General features: G+C 39.0%; 2 protein-coding genes across 3 annotated transcripts in view; one reads left to right on the top strand and one right to left on the bottom strand.

Moving 5' to 3' along the window:
• LOC112052937 (neural cell adhesion molecule 1-B) overlaps positions 1-15,084 on the top strand; it is a 287,626-nt gene that overhangs the window by 131,201 nt on the left and 141,341 nt on the right. The gene's annotated exons all lie outside the window — the stretch shown is intronic.
• Positions 3,386-7,908, bottom strand: LOC128199911 (uncharacterized). 2 transcript variants are annotated; one of them, XM_052891396.1, is made up of 2 exons: positions 6,863-7,908; positions 3,386-4,064 (listed from the first exon to the last, which is right to left on the bottom strand). In XM_052891396.1, exons 1-2 carry the CDS (start codon positions 7,740-7,742, stop codon positions 4,051-4,053), a joined length of 894 nt encoding a protein of 297 aa, XP_052747356.1. In that variant the 5' UTR covers positions 7,743-7,908; the 3' UTR covers positions 3,386-4,050. The 2 variants fall into 2 exon arrangements, with proteins under 2 accessions (XP_052747356.1, XP_052747357.1); XM_052891397.1 differs by having other exon boundaries at positions 7,109-7,908.

The following is a 15,084-nucleotide window of genomic DNA, read 5'->3' as shown; positions in this document are numbered from 1 at the left end:
ATACAGTCCTCTAACTTGTAAGGAATGTATATAAATAGAAACTAATATCACACTAGCATTAGGTATATCCTAAACAAGTTGAAGAGAGTCACATTTCCGAATTTCACCTGTTTTATCTAGTTCTGATGAGCCGAGCGGTGGGCGGCCAGACCGGGTATAATTGTATTCTCTTTGCGTCCACGTACTCGTATATATCTCGTGTGTGAAATGAGATAAATGATATTTTGAGCGCATATAGCCTACCGTCATTTACGGCACTACAGTTTGCCGTGTTTATTATTTTTTAATATTATTCAACTAATAAACTTAATTGAGAGCCATGATGGCCCAGATGGTTGTCCCACACCTTTCGAATCCGGTCCGGGGCATGCACCTCCAACTTTTTAATTGTGTGCATTTTAAGAAATTAAATATCTAACGGTGTCTCAAACGGTGAAGGAAAAACATTGTGAGTAAACCTGCATATCTGAGAATTTTCTTAATTATCTGCGTGTGTAAAGTCCGCATTGGGCCAGGCGTGGTGAGCTATTAGCTTAACCCCTCTCATTTTGAGACGAGACTCGAGCTCAGTAGTGAGCCGATTAAAGGTTGATACTGATGATGCTGTATGATACAATACACATATCTAGGTATGAAAATTTAACTAAAAAATCAATAGTCGCTCTATCATAAATCTGCAGTATGACGTACAGTTTCGCCAAGCAGTATCACAACATATAAACAAAATCATTAAAATCTGCTCGGAATCTTCAATCATGCAAATGCGCAAAATTTGCGCAAATATAAACCCTACTTTTTCCTGTTAGGTAAAGCAAAAAGATGCAATCAGATCCGGCGCTAGCTTGTTAGGAACTTGTTATAACGAGTATCTCATTTTCCGCGTATTTCATACGCTTAGTAAAAATTCCGCCGCGAGCCTACGCTGCTACTGTTACTGTTACTGTTACTGTTACTTCTGTAGCTGCAGTAAAGTAATCCGAAAGTTGTGTTACGACTTCATTATCGAGTTTGAAAGTGTCGTAACATTTTAATGTGATGTGATATTTTACGTCGGAAACATTCTGATGTGTTGTGCGCAGACACAGAGCTGGTGTGTGCGTATTCTGCGGGTGGAAATTAACGAAATAAATGCAATTGAATAATATAAATACCTATTTTAAAGCTCTTCTTTGTACAAATAATTGGTGAACATGTTTTTCTGTACTTCACGTCTAACTGGTTGATGTTGCATCACATATGAAAATCAAATCGTGAGTCAGAATTACTGAACAGCCACCCAGTTTGACTATTAGGTATTTACTGTTTAGCGATTTAGTTTTCCTGTATGATACCTCTTAAGTACTAAGAATCACACTATACCAGAAAGGTTTATAAAACAGAACCATAAAAGCGAGACGCTGGCCCACATAAACGCATTTCGGCATTAATGTCTTACCTATATCGTACGCAACTAATACCTCCTTAATACTACTTACGCATTACCCGACTCTTGTCCGGGACAAAACAAGTGAGTTCCGCGGAGCGTGAAGGAAAAGCGGCCGGGATTAAGTGTCAGGAGCACATAAATCTTATCAGCTGCCGGCCGGTCAGCGGAACACTGCGCCGGACGTCCGGTGCCGTTTGCGTTTTTGTGTGATTTTTATTTTGACGTACTGTGTTCTTAAAAAACTTTGTCGAAAGAATTATTACTAAGTATATGAAGTATACGTTAAGACTCCTCCTCCTCTTAAACGATTGGTTGAGGCATATTTATATAACTATGCGCCTCATGAAAGTACTATTTGGTAGCAAAAATATTTTATTGAGTAATGTGATGATATTGTTATAATAAACGGTAAACCATCACCTTGCCCTGCAAGTCACCTGAAAAACATTTATTCTTAAATGCGTCGCCTTTTAATGCACTATTAACTTAGGTACCTACTAATATAACAGTGTAATTACCTTATAATTTTACCGCTAACCATATCCTTCAGATTTCAATAGACAGCGTTGTTCCTTCTGGAGACAGAAACAAACACGGCGGTAAATTCTGAAAGTAATTTTATTTTATTAAGAACAATAAAAATATGAAAATCATAACACATGACATTCATTACAGTATCGCCGATGATCTATCAAACACTCCTCCATCTCAGCGTGTTAAAAGCTGACGTTAATCAATAAACGGAACACCATACGACATCTGTCTCCGCGGCAGGAGTGCTCCTGCTCACGACAAATGAAATACATCACATTACAATGGCGTCACATTTCTGGCACAATTTATGGACCGCATTGTGTTCTTCTGCTCGTTCATATTTATTGTATCCGCTCTTAATGTTATTGTATTGATGTTCGCGCAAATGTTCCCGTGTAATGAAAAACATGAGCTTTCATTGTCAGCATTTTGTCTAAATACAATTTTATATTTACTTGTATCCTAATCCTCCAGTAAGTAAGTTTAAACTCTTAAAAGAACTCAAATATGTGCATCTTGTGCGTCGCATCATACAGAAATAGTCATACAAAAGACCTGTATGACTATTTCTGTAGCAAGCAGCATAGCTGCTGCTGTTTCGATAGTAGGGTAATGTCTGTATGACTTGTAATGAAATAAACTACAGCTCATGAGACAATATCCCACAGGCACAGGTTGACAAATGTGGCTTGCATAATATAGGACTTGTTCCTTGAATGTCCGGCGAATAAGAAAAATAGATGTTAGCCGATTCTCAGACCTACCCGATATGCCCACAAAATTTCATAAAAATCGTTCCAACCTTTTCGGATGATTTTGATAACACGAGAATTTTATACATTAGATAATGACAGTGATAAAAGAAAAAAAATTAAATAAGTATTATGTTTATGATAAACAATGAATAAATCTTTAACGAAATGCATTTATTTACTCTTGCGAAATTAAATTGAACACGAAAATATCAAATCGTCACTTCAAAATTGATAAAATGGCGCACCGCTGAAAGAGAGGCGATAAAAAATAATTTCGATTTGCGTCCAGTTCATTATTGAGTCAACTGTCCCGCAGCGCCGCACGCCGCGCACACCGCATAGCAGAAGAGGCCAACGACAGACATTCAGACATTCTCAACACTATATCTAACAAGAGAACCATATTACCTTCACCTCGTAAACAGCTATACTTAAAATATTCGTGCATGGTACAGAAATGAAGAGATCTGCAAAAGAAATAAGGTTACTGATATAATTCAATAAGTCGCAAAGCTGAAGTACTAAAACGGTGAATCCGCATTATGATGCACAGTGTTGGTCATAGGTGGATTTACGATATCAGCGGTCTGCGGAGGCGCTGAATGTACAATGTACTCGATTACGATTTTTATTATTGTTATTTCTCTAATATTTATATGGATGGAAATGAAACACTGTATACGTGATTAGTCTATAATCCGGACTGCCACATGACGGCGCGGGCGCAGCCGCGTCAAGCCGATTAAAATACTACCCACATAATAACATCCCTCCACCAATAGTTTACAATTACACAAATTAAAAAATAATTATCAGAAATATTTTCTGTAGTCTAAATGTATAGGCTTGCGAGCCCGCTTGGATCTGGGGGTTCTAGCATCCGGTGAATGGACGGCTGTATGAGTCGGAGATGTCGAAGTGCTTGGGTCTGGGTTTGTTTCTTGATTTGGTCTCATATGCGGTATCTCTGGACTCTGGTTAGTAATCTCACTACCACAGGTTGCCGGTTCTACTACTGCCGTCCGAGTCTGAGAACCTGTTGGTTGCGACTTCAATATCACCGGAGGTAATATGGCATTTGGACCTGACTCGTTCTCGTTACTCGCAATGATCTCTTCATCAACCGTGACCTCTCTTTCCCCCTTCAATTTACAAATTTGACTCTTATGTCTTTTAAATTCCACATTACTATCTGTAAGTCTCACTACGTACACGGACCGGCCTAGTTTTCTCAATATAATGCCTTTAGCCCAGACACTGACTGGTTTATTATAAGTTTTTATTAACACAACTTCACCAATTATAAAATCTATTTTTCTTTTCCCATCATAGTGCCTAATCTGCGAACACTGATTTTTCCCTACATTATTTGACATCGCTCGGTCGAGTGGCGATAATTGCTGCGCCGGTTTTAATAAATCTAACCTACATCGTAAGTTCTTACCGAACAATATCTCAGCTGGAGACCGATTTGTGGTGGAGTGCGTAGAATTGCGATAATGAAATAGAAATTCGTTTAACTTAATGTTTATATCTTTTTTTGATGTTCCAGATAACAAAATGCCCTTTAATGCATTTTTTATTATTTTCACGAAACTTTCTGCCTGGCCGTTACTTTCCGGATGGTACGTAGGTGAAGTTAAATGATTTATTCCATTGTACTTGCAGAAATTTTTAAACTCTGATGATGTAAAAGACGTACCATTATCGCTACATATAGTATTAAAAAGACCAAATTTCGACATTATTTCACTTAACTTTTCAATCACTACTCTAGAACTATAACCATTGCTCACGTCATAAACTTCCACCCATTTAGAATAAGCATCAACTACTATTAAGTATACTTTATTATTAAACGGCCCTAAAAAGTCTACATGGACTCTGTACCAGGGTTCGGGAGGAAAAGGCCACGGCGTGAGCGGCGCGCGGCGGGGCGCGGGGCGCAGCTGCATGCACACGTCGCAGTTACCTACCACTGCTTCTATACTCGCGGACATATTTGGCCACCAAAACCGCTCTCGTGCAGTAGCTTTCATTTTAGCTACCCCCAAGTGACCTGTATGAAGTTCCTTAATGACTGTTTGTTGGATAGCCTTGGGAATAACTAATTTAGCCCCCCTCATAACGCAACCCTTCTCAATCGATAGCTCGTTCCGACAACTAAAATAAGGCTTTATATCCCTATCGTGCACTTTTTTCGGCCAACCGTTTAAAATATAATCGCTAACCTTTGACAAATTTTTATCAGATTTGGTACACCGCAACACATCCTGGAAAACTGCGGGCATCGAATTAGCGTCCCACACGAAATTCATATAACAACTATTATCATTTGCGCTATAACCTACTACACGCTTATAATCATTCTTACTCGTAGTATTGTTACACGTCGGCGTTTCTACGGCGCGACTTAAGTAGTCGGCAGAGTTATTTGCACTACTAACGTATTCTATGCTGTAGTTATATGCCGACAAAAACAACGCATACCTTTGCAAGCGGTTGGCCGTAATTTCGGGTATACCGCGACCAGGTTGAAAAATAGACAACAACGGCTTGTGATCAGTCCTCAAAATAAATGGATCTGCTCTGCCATATAAATATTGATGGAACCGACGGACACCAAAAATAATCGCCGTAGCTTCCTTTTGAATTTGACTGTACTGTTTCTCCGCTGAATTCAATGACCTAGACACATAAGAAACAGGTCGTTCGCACCCGTCGGTCCCTATTTGGGATAAAATTGCTCCAAGACCGAAGGGTGACGCGTCCACAGTGAGAACTATTTTTGCGTCCGGATCATAATGTGCTAAGGTATTTTCCGAAGCTAAATGCTTTTTTATTAATTCAAAAGCCTGTAAATGTGCTTCCTCCCAGTTCCAAACAACATTTTTCTTCAAAAGCAAATGTAAAGGACTTAAAATACTTGAAGCATTTTTAATAAACCCCCTGTAATAGTTTATTAATCCCAAGAACGATTTTAATTCGCTAACATTCGTAGGGACTTTCGCGTTAAGAATAGCCTTGACCTTATCTGGTGACTTGTGTAATCCATTTTTATCAATAATGTAACCCAGATACGATACAGAGTCCTGAAAAAAAATACATTTATCTTTTTGTAATACCAACCCCGCGTCCTCTAATCTCTTAAAAACTTTATTTAACCGATTTACATGTTCCTGTTCCGTTTTTCCTGTAATTAAAATATCGTCAAGGAACTGAAGTACTCCATCTATGCCTGATAGAATTATTTCTAAGGTTCGTTGAAATATAGCCGGTGCACTTGATAATCCAAACACAAGGCGTGTGTACTTAAAAAGACCTTTGTGAGAATTTATGACCGTTAATAATTGCGATTCCTCTTTTAATTTCAGCTGGTTGTACGCATTAGACAAATCTAATTTGGAAAATTTTACTCCGCCATGCAATTTAGAAAATAATTCCTCAATTCGTGGAAGCGGATATTTTTCAACTAAAAGTTGTTTGTTTAACGTAGCTGAATAATCTGCACACACCCTTATGTCACCATTATTTTTCAAAACGGGCACTATAGGACTCGCGTATTCAGAAAATTGCACCGGTTCAATGACCCCTAATGACGTTAACCTCTCTAATTCCTTTTCTAACTTTTTCCGGAGGGCAAAGGGCACCGTACGCGCTTTAAAAAAAATCGGTTTTAAATCAGGCTTCAAATTCAAAGATACTTCAATATTTTTACAACATCCTAATGAATCGGAAAACAATTTAGGGTATTCGCTTACTAGCTTCTCAACGCAATCTAATTTCGGCATGCAAGCATTTACAGAGCATATTTCTAAGTTAAATTTAAATATAAAATCACGACCGAGTAAGGGTGGGCCACCGCCTTTTACCACATATACGTCGATGATTTCCGTTTTGCCCCGGTATGTAAATTGCAAAGGTAACACTCCTATTGTATCGATAGTGCTGCCGTTGTAACTTTGTAAAAATTTGGTATTGGTTTTTAACTTATGTTTAGCGAAATATTTATAATACGTCGAATCTGCTATCGCCGTAACGGCCGAGCCGGTGTCTACTTCAAAGCACAGAGATACGCTATCCACCACTATGGTCTCCCGCATCGGTTCGCCGCGATAGCTGCGAAGATTAAAAATAAGACGCTTACCATCATCGCCATCCGCCCGAGATTCCGTACAATATTGTAAGAAATGTTGTTGGTCGCGCCCTCTGTCTGCTACACAGACGCGCGCCAAATGACCTTTGACCCTGCACCGCCTACAGGTGTAAAACCTGTATCTACACACTTGATTCCCGTGGTTTACGGATCCGCACACTTCACACTTCCTATTATTTTTAATTACCGACTCGGAATTAACGACACTTCCTTTATTAGCACTTGTCACTTTTCTACCTTGAGAGCCGGCCGGTTGGGCCGACACTTTGTGCACCTCGACGACTGGCGAGAAGGTCAAATCCTGAACCTGTGACTGTGGGACCGCTTGCCGCGCACCTTCTACGGCACAATGCACACTTTCAGCCACTTGTACCGCCCTTTCCATTGTGAGCCCTTCTAAAGACTTTTCGAACAATCGCTCCCGAACCTTGCCGTGAACCATCCCAAGGACGAACCGGTCGCGCAGCATTTCATTTAAAACACTTGTGGGGAACTTGCAATCCATTGCTAAACCACGTACACGGGCAGCCCACTCGCTAATGGACTCACTGTGTTCTTGCCGGGCACCATGAAACTTGAACCGTTCCGAGAACCCACATTTTTTTGATTTTAAATGGCCATCAAGTAACGATACCGCTTGCTGGTATGAAAGAGATCCAACCTCATTAGGTAGTGCTAAATCCCTTATGAGTTTAAACGTCGTTTCCGCTAAGCTGCTTAGTAAGATCGCCCGGCGCTTCACACCCGACTTGTCGTCGGTATCGTTTATTTCGTTCGCTAGGAACCATTGTTCTAACCGTCCTTTATACAAGTCCCAGTCTTGCTGTTCGTGGTTAAACACTGTTATCAATCCAACTGATACTTTTTCCATGTTTACACGCGTAATAATTCGTAATAACTCGTCGCCACTGTTATTTCTCTAATATTTATATGGATGGAAATGAAACACTGTATACGTGATTAGTCTATAATCCGGACTGCCACATGACGGCGCGGGCGCAGCCGCGTCAAGCCGATTAAAATACTACCCACATAATAACAATTATATTTTGTAGTACATTTCATAGGATATTTTTATTAAGAATACTTCAAAATTTTGGTTCATTTTCAATGCTCGTAAGTACTCGTGGGTAGCAAGCTTAACGTCAATGCGTTTGGCCGCGGACTCTCCTCCTAGCTTTTACCTTTATTGTTTTATGATTGATGGCAGCTCCTGACAGCTACAAATGGATCCAACCAGAGATATTCAACAGAACATTTGTTGCGGATCGAATTGTAATCAATTCTATTTATTTGCAGATAAGATGCGGCAGAAATGATGGAGCGCTTTCCATCTACTACATTCTTTGCGGGTATTTGGCTAGGAAATATAAAATAAACATATTTAACAAGTTAACATAATTTAATCCATAAATAGATGACCAAACAAAATGTTGTAAGTGCGTGTCTCGTGCGTGTACGGCGAGCTCTTAGCGTTATTCGAGCGATTACCCCGTAGCGTTTATAATCTCATTAACAATTGATTTTCCTACTACAGCAGCGTTCGATCGCTTAAACAACTAATAAACAGCACGAGCGAATATAGCTTAAGCGATAAAGACCGCCGTTACATAAAACATCGCTATATACGATCTGGCCATGAAGTTTCCGCCTCAGTGGCTCAAAGTTATGAAGGCGGCGAACAAGACAGAATAAATAGTTTTAGCGACACGAGGTCGTTTGTCACGCCGCGTCAGTCGCGCGTTGGCGATAAAGTTGGCGCGAGTAACGACTGCGCATCGACGGGCGATCATACTCGCGCGACACCCCACGTTCTGTTAACTCTACCGTTTGATTTATATCACTAATACCACAGTTTAGTAAAGGTTCAGTTGGTTGGTTAAGTAGCAACCAGTATAATCCAACTTTTTTTTTGAAGTTTCAGAAAATGACGATCGTAATGGATGAATGTTAATATATTCTGATCCACTTGTCCGAGCGTCGCATGTATTCACGATCAGCTCGCAATACTCACTTTCAAATGTAGTTTTCTATTTTGTCAGAAATTTCAAGGTCTGTAGTAATGCAACAAGAATTCGATAAAATACTCTAAGCTACTAATTCTAAAGGTGCTTCGCTCTGCAACCGGGTACTATTCGACAATATTCAATTATTGCAAAGGAGTTTGTCATACGAAGCAGTTACAATAGCAAGCCCGCACCGGAAAGCACAATATTATTAGACCTTCAACTGTTTGTTTATCGCATAGTTCTCTCGATTCGCACGCTACCTCGCACATCTCCGGCAGACAGATCGGTTCACGCCTCCCGAACATTCCGCCAGGAGGTACATTCAATCCTATCCCAACCGGGCTGTCGCTATCGACATTCTTTATGAACGTCCCCAACTACACAGTGCAGTCCAGTCCCCTAGGTCATCAGTCCGCTTATCTGCCGTCCATTGCCGCGTCACAATGATTAACGATCGCGGCGCCGAGACAAAGCCGGCCGTGGACTTCACGCAAGAATATAAAGCTTTATACTGCGAAGCCGGCCTTTGTGTGTTATCAACACTACTTTATTACATACATTTCTATCGGCAACAAATCGAACACGTCTACACCTCTGGAAGAGGTATAACTTGTCGAGTTTTTGCTGGTATGCTTATGTTTTACAAATATCAAAACTGTACTTACAGTTTAGCCAACAAGTGCCACAAATATTGCAGTACAATACCGCAAAGTACTTCAGTAGGGTTGGTATATATAAAACTCTATCTTGTACAAGTTAGCCTGCTTCCATCTAAAACTTCATTCTCACTCGACATCAGATGAGTCAAAAGTTTGTTGAATAATATATACATATATATATGAAACTGGAGTGATCAGACAGATAAACGATCAAATGAGTTCCTTTCTCTCTTTTTCTTTCCCTTAACATGCGAACGAGGCCTTAGTACTGGCTAGTTAATCATATGAAGCAGTAGCCTGCGATCGCCCTGCGGCTAATATTTTTATTGCGGTATTGCAATAAATGCGCGGTATGCAGCGTCACTACATCAGACCAATACCGCGCGATACTTGACAGCTCGCCCGCGCTACCGGCGCTGTACGCTATTGACGTAAAGTAAACATTTGAACAATGCGGATGTGCCGGACTCACATTAATATCAATCAATTTCATTTTAATAAAATTATAATAACGCAAAAAGACAACCGCGCGCCGAGCCGATGTTATGCGGATTCGTAATTATTTTAAGTCATATTATTTTTTTATTAATATTTAATAACATCGGTTCTGAAATAATTCGAATACACTAAATAAAGTGCATTTGCTATTTTTGAGAACTCATTATCATAATCATCGTCAGGCGATGGACGTCCACTGCTGGACACAGGCCTCTTGTAAGTAATTCCAAACAACACGGGTCTTGAGCCGCTATTGAGGCTATTGAGGCTTTATAAATTAAAGAGGCTTGTATGCCACACACCCTATATTTTGTTCAAGCAGAAATAAGTTTGAAACTCCTTGATCCTTTCTCAAACTATGGACCATGACCATAAAATCAGCTTCCTCGGTTCCGGCGCTTAAGTCTAAATGAATGTCACTTTAATCCTCAAAAGTGCCAATCCGCACAAGTTGGACACTCGAATCTTCCGCTATAACTCAAAGTTCGGGATAATCCGCCCTTCATAATCCTGGATCGGAATTAATTTATTGAGTGACCCGTGACCTCTGACCTCCGAGTGAAATATAGCGCACTCCAGGTGCCGCTGACCGGCGCCGGCGTGAAATATGCTCATTGGTGGCTTCGCTGGACTTGACTTGCTTACTGGTACTATTGGGATGCATACTGGTTCACGAAAACAATCAATAGCTGTCAAAACCAAAGACTGTACAAAAATTGTTTTATCTGGGTGCAACTTGTACACATATTACATACTACCTACTTTTGACTTCAGACTGTTTGTTTGTTCGCAAAATTTAATTTACTTATTAGGTAGTAAAGATGCTCTCACTGCTTAATATTGCCGCTAAGCAACTATTAGGTTTGACATTGCTGATGAAATCTCACTAATATAATTAAGCTTGGCCCCTATGTCACATTTTTACAGGCAAGCGTATTGTAAGAATTAATGTTCCTAGCACACTCTGTAAAGTGTTCCTATTTTCCACGTAACACTTTAGAGCTGTCACGCTGTTTCTACAATGTTAATTGATATCAATGTGGGGAAATTAAAAAATAAAATTTCGAAACTCATGTACTAAATCTTTGGTACTATAAAATAATAAAGCAATAAATTAGAAAGTCTCCTGTGACTTGCTCCAGCTCAAAGCCGACATCAGAAATGATGTCGAAGCGTCGGTAACGCGACCGGAGCAAATGTACTTTGATAAGTCATTCGCTTAGTTTCAAATCCGGGCCCTAAACTTTTACGGCCGCCATAACCGGCTCCGGCTCCGACTCGCAAGAACCGCGCCGATTCATTATTCATATCTGGAATACACCGGAATTATCTTAATTATGCATTTCTTAGCGTTACAAGTTTCAAATTCGCTTTTTGATTTGCAAACTTTACGTTTTCATTTGATATTGTAATGCGGAGTGAGCGGGACGCAGCGATGTTCGTTTTTGATTCGAACTTTAGTGCCGGTCGTTCGAACTTCTTATCCTACTATGATTGCTTTGAAACTTAGTGTCTTTGGTATTTCATCGACTTAGAAAATGGTGAAGATTCCGTTCGAACCGTTATGATTTAATGATATAGTTACTGAACTGTCCTGGATGTAAGCTTTTTATGAAAATGGCATTCAATTTATGCACCTATATTATTGACTATAAGATTATTTGTTTAACTACTCGTTTTTAACACTTTTTGCACTTTCACTTTCACAAACATTGAAAGATCAGGCGCAGGCCCGAGGACTTTACGTGCTCTCCAAGGCACGGTACTATACCACAAGTCCTAAGTAACAGAGCCTTTTTTCCAACTTCAGACTGTTATTAATTTTTTTTTGTGAGAATCGTCAAATCTTAACATATTTTTTGACGGACCTTCAACCTTGGTCTTTTCGTAGTCGAATCAGAAAACCGCGGTTCCAGTGCGGCAGTTAGTATAAGATACAACATTATTGAAATATAACGACAGTGTTACGCCCAACTACTTTACAAAGTTTAAAAACGAAACAGCAGTTTTAAACAAAGTGACCATTAAACCATTACCCAAGTGAACACTCAGTAAATTACACTTGAGCGAAGGGCGGCTAAACACATTCGTTAAAACGCAGTAAAAACAAAAGTGTATAATGTGGCAATAAACGAGTCATAAATCGCACTAGCCCGCCCCGCGGCCGCGCTCATAAACTTTATTTTACGACTCCTCTAACTGCGCCCCAACTTGGACCAATACGTGATTTAAGGGCTCAGTTGCTTCAGCGTTTTTGGAGATATTTAGTTAGATAGTTGAACGACTACATATATCGCTACCCTTCGTTGAGTGGGGGAAGGTTTCCGCCTGCAATTTATTTTTCATTTTATTTGATTTTAATTCAATGACAAGGTTCGTCTGTGTCTAACCTATGTCAAGTGGCTATGAGTATAAAGATGATAGTACATCACTGTTGAAGAAGACGTTTACTGAGCCCACATAGGAATGAATTTTTCGGTTTATGTTACGAAAGTGTTGAGTCGCTATGATGTTACATACTAATTCAAGGTATTCTGTGTTATGGGTACGGTATAGAGTAGCCAAGAAATTTTAAATTCTTTACTGAGGAGGCCACCAAACCTAGAACCATCTGTCTATAAAAATCTATTCGTAACCACGTTAGGTAGGTACTTGCCTAAATATCTACTACATTAAATTAAACTAAATCACACAATGTATTGTAACGACATTCGACATTCGATAGTGTTCATGCTATACGAATATTAACTAAACCATTACGAAGCTAAGTATATTTAAATGTATGTGTCTATTTTTTGCCTGTTCATGCCAAACTATCAAATAAGAATACAGCTACGAGTACATACTACATTAGGCTAAACCTTAAACAATACCGCCGTATCAATATTATTTTGTTGAGATTTGCCATAGGACAATGTTTAAAAAAAACAAACTTTACGCGAATAAAGCGATAGGCGTCCACTATTATTACATTATCTCAATGTACACGATAATTTTGGCCGCTAACAATTATATAAATTGCTGAATATTATATTTCATTACAAAGATTTCTAAAAATTAGTACATTTTAATAGCGAGGGATATTCACAAACAATTGCAGTCCTATTTAATCCGTTCATAATATAATTTGATGCTACTCGTAAATGCTTTTGAAAGGTTTACGCCTAATTTAAAATATGGCTTTATTTGATCTATTTAGCCTTGTTTGTCTAGTGGTAGGCCTGTGCAGCTTCGGGTCATGAGATTTCTATGTCAGGCTATGAAATATTAGCTGTATATTTTTACTCAATATTAGCTTGTAGGCTTGATGTGCAACCAAACGACTCTTATAGAGAAATAGACAAATATCAACCAATAGTAGCGCAACCGTATCTCTTTCGTTACATTGGAATTTTCTTTTTATTCTTGGACAGAATAATAATAAGGAAAACACTACTCCACCGCCATTCGTGGATGTTTTGCCTATTTATCTTCATAAAACGAACTGCAGCTTGCCTTTATTATCAACCTATTAAAATGAACATCAATTCAATTGAGAAATGTTATCTACTCATCATCTACTTATAATATATTATGTCGACTAACATACGTCAAAGATAGTGAATTAGGCTGCTGCAGGCTAATTCACTATCTTTGACGTAACATGCTAAATTGAGATTCTATGTAACAAATATCACCCGGGCCTACTGATGGATATCATACAGTTAGTAGATAACATTTTGTCAATTGATTTGAAGTTTATTTCAATTGCATGATAATAAAAACCAAAATAGTGAATAAGCCAGCTGGTTATCGCGGGCTTCAGAAATACGCTGATGATGAAGTTTACTCTGTACAAATGTTGTAAGCCACCTGCCAGCTTCGCCTCGGTAGAACGTGCTCGCTGAAGCGGCGGTAATGCAGTGTAATCAGATAGGAAAGATTGCTTAAAATAAATGTTTTGTATTTTGTAACGTTCGGCCCGTCATTATCAGCTACCAAGGCGTAGGGGCGCTATCGCGGCGGCGAGCGACGAGCGGCGCGTTCGTCACAATTTCCGCTAATAAAAGAGTTGGCAGTATTATCTTCACACTCGGATTGTTCCGTCCCTCCCGCCCGGAGGGAGGGGGGACTACGCATTGTTCCATGTTTGCCCTCTCCCGATATTTATCTACGGAAAGTTTGGTTTTCCGTTGTTAGCTGTCAATATTTGCTTTGTGTATTTCTCTGTGGAATTATAAATTTGCCATTAGCTCGCGTTGTTGTGCTGATGTTTAGGAACGATTGATTGGTTGTTCTCTGTTATATGTCGGTGTATTAATAGATATTATCTATTTGATATTACGTTTTATATTTAAGCTATGAGTATGCGTATTGAAGTTGTTATTTATTTTTTGTCAAGCATCACACACAATCAACCCATTTTCAAGGGTTGTAATCCAAATTTTGAAGATTTTCTTGTCACATTTAGACAAAACTGTTTGTAATTTAATATAATAGTAATTATACTTCTGAGTAAAAATTCGATTGATTCGATGGTTAAAAAGAATTATCGGATCGCCGTACCGTAAAAATAGTGCTGTATTGGCCATTATAATTATTAGTACACCAGCAAACTAACTCGAGGGAATAAGTCATGCTGAAAGTTCTGTAGCTCCGGAGCGCTCGCTGTATAATGTACGATTGTTTCGATGTAGAAATAAAACTACCGCCGAGCAGTCGGCAGGTGCGATATCGCACTACTTCTCAGTTTGTTCAACTGCAAAGAAAATTAATTCTGTTTCTTTCTGCATTTTTCTGTTCTTTATTTAAATAAAACGTTAATAAGTATTATGATTATGATTTTTGTAGTAAAGATATTCTCTATATAAAATCTCAATACCAACTTAAATATTATACCAAATCGCTAAAAAGGCTCAGAAGGCTAATTCTGCCAACCAGACTAGAAAATAAATGCATCGCTACCTTTCTTTAAAAAATTTAAGTTTTCAATTCACAGTAAATCGTACAGAAATTGTGACATCTTTCATAAATAGGCTTGCGCTTTTGACCCTGCCATATGACATCA

This window comes from Bicyclus anynana, chromosome 3, assembly GCF_947172395.1.
Source record: "Bicyclus anynana chromosome 3, ilBicAnyn1.1, whole genome shotgun sequence".
Lineage (NCBI taxonomy): Eukaryota > Metazoa > Arthropoda > Insecta > Lepidoptera > Nymphalidae > Bicyclus > Bicyclus anynana.
The sequence above is the reverse complement of the archived record's forward strand: the minus strand, read 5'-3'. Positions and strand labels throughout refer to the sequence as shown.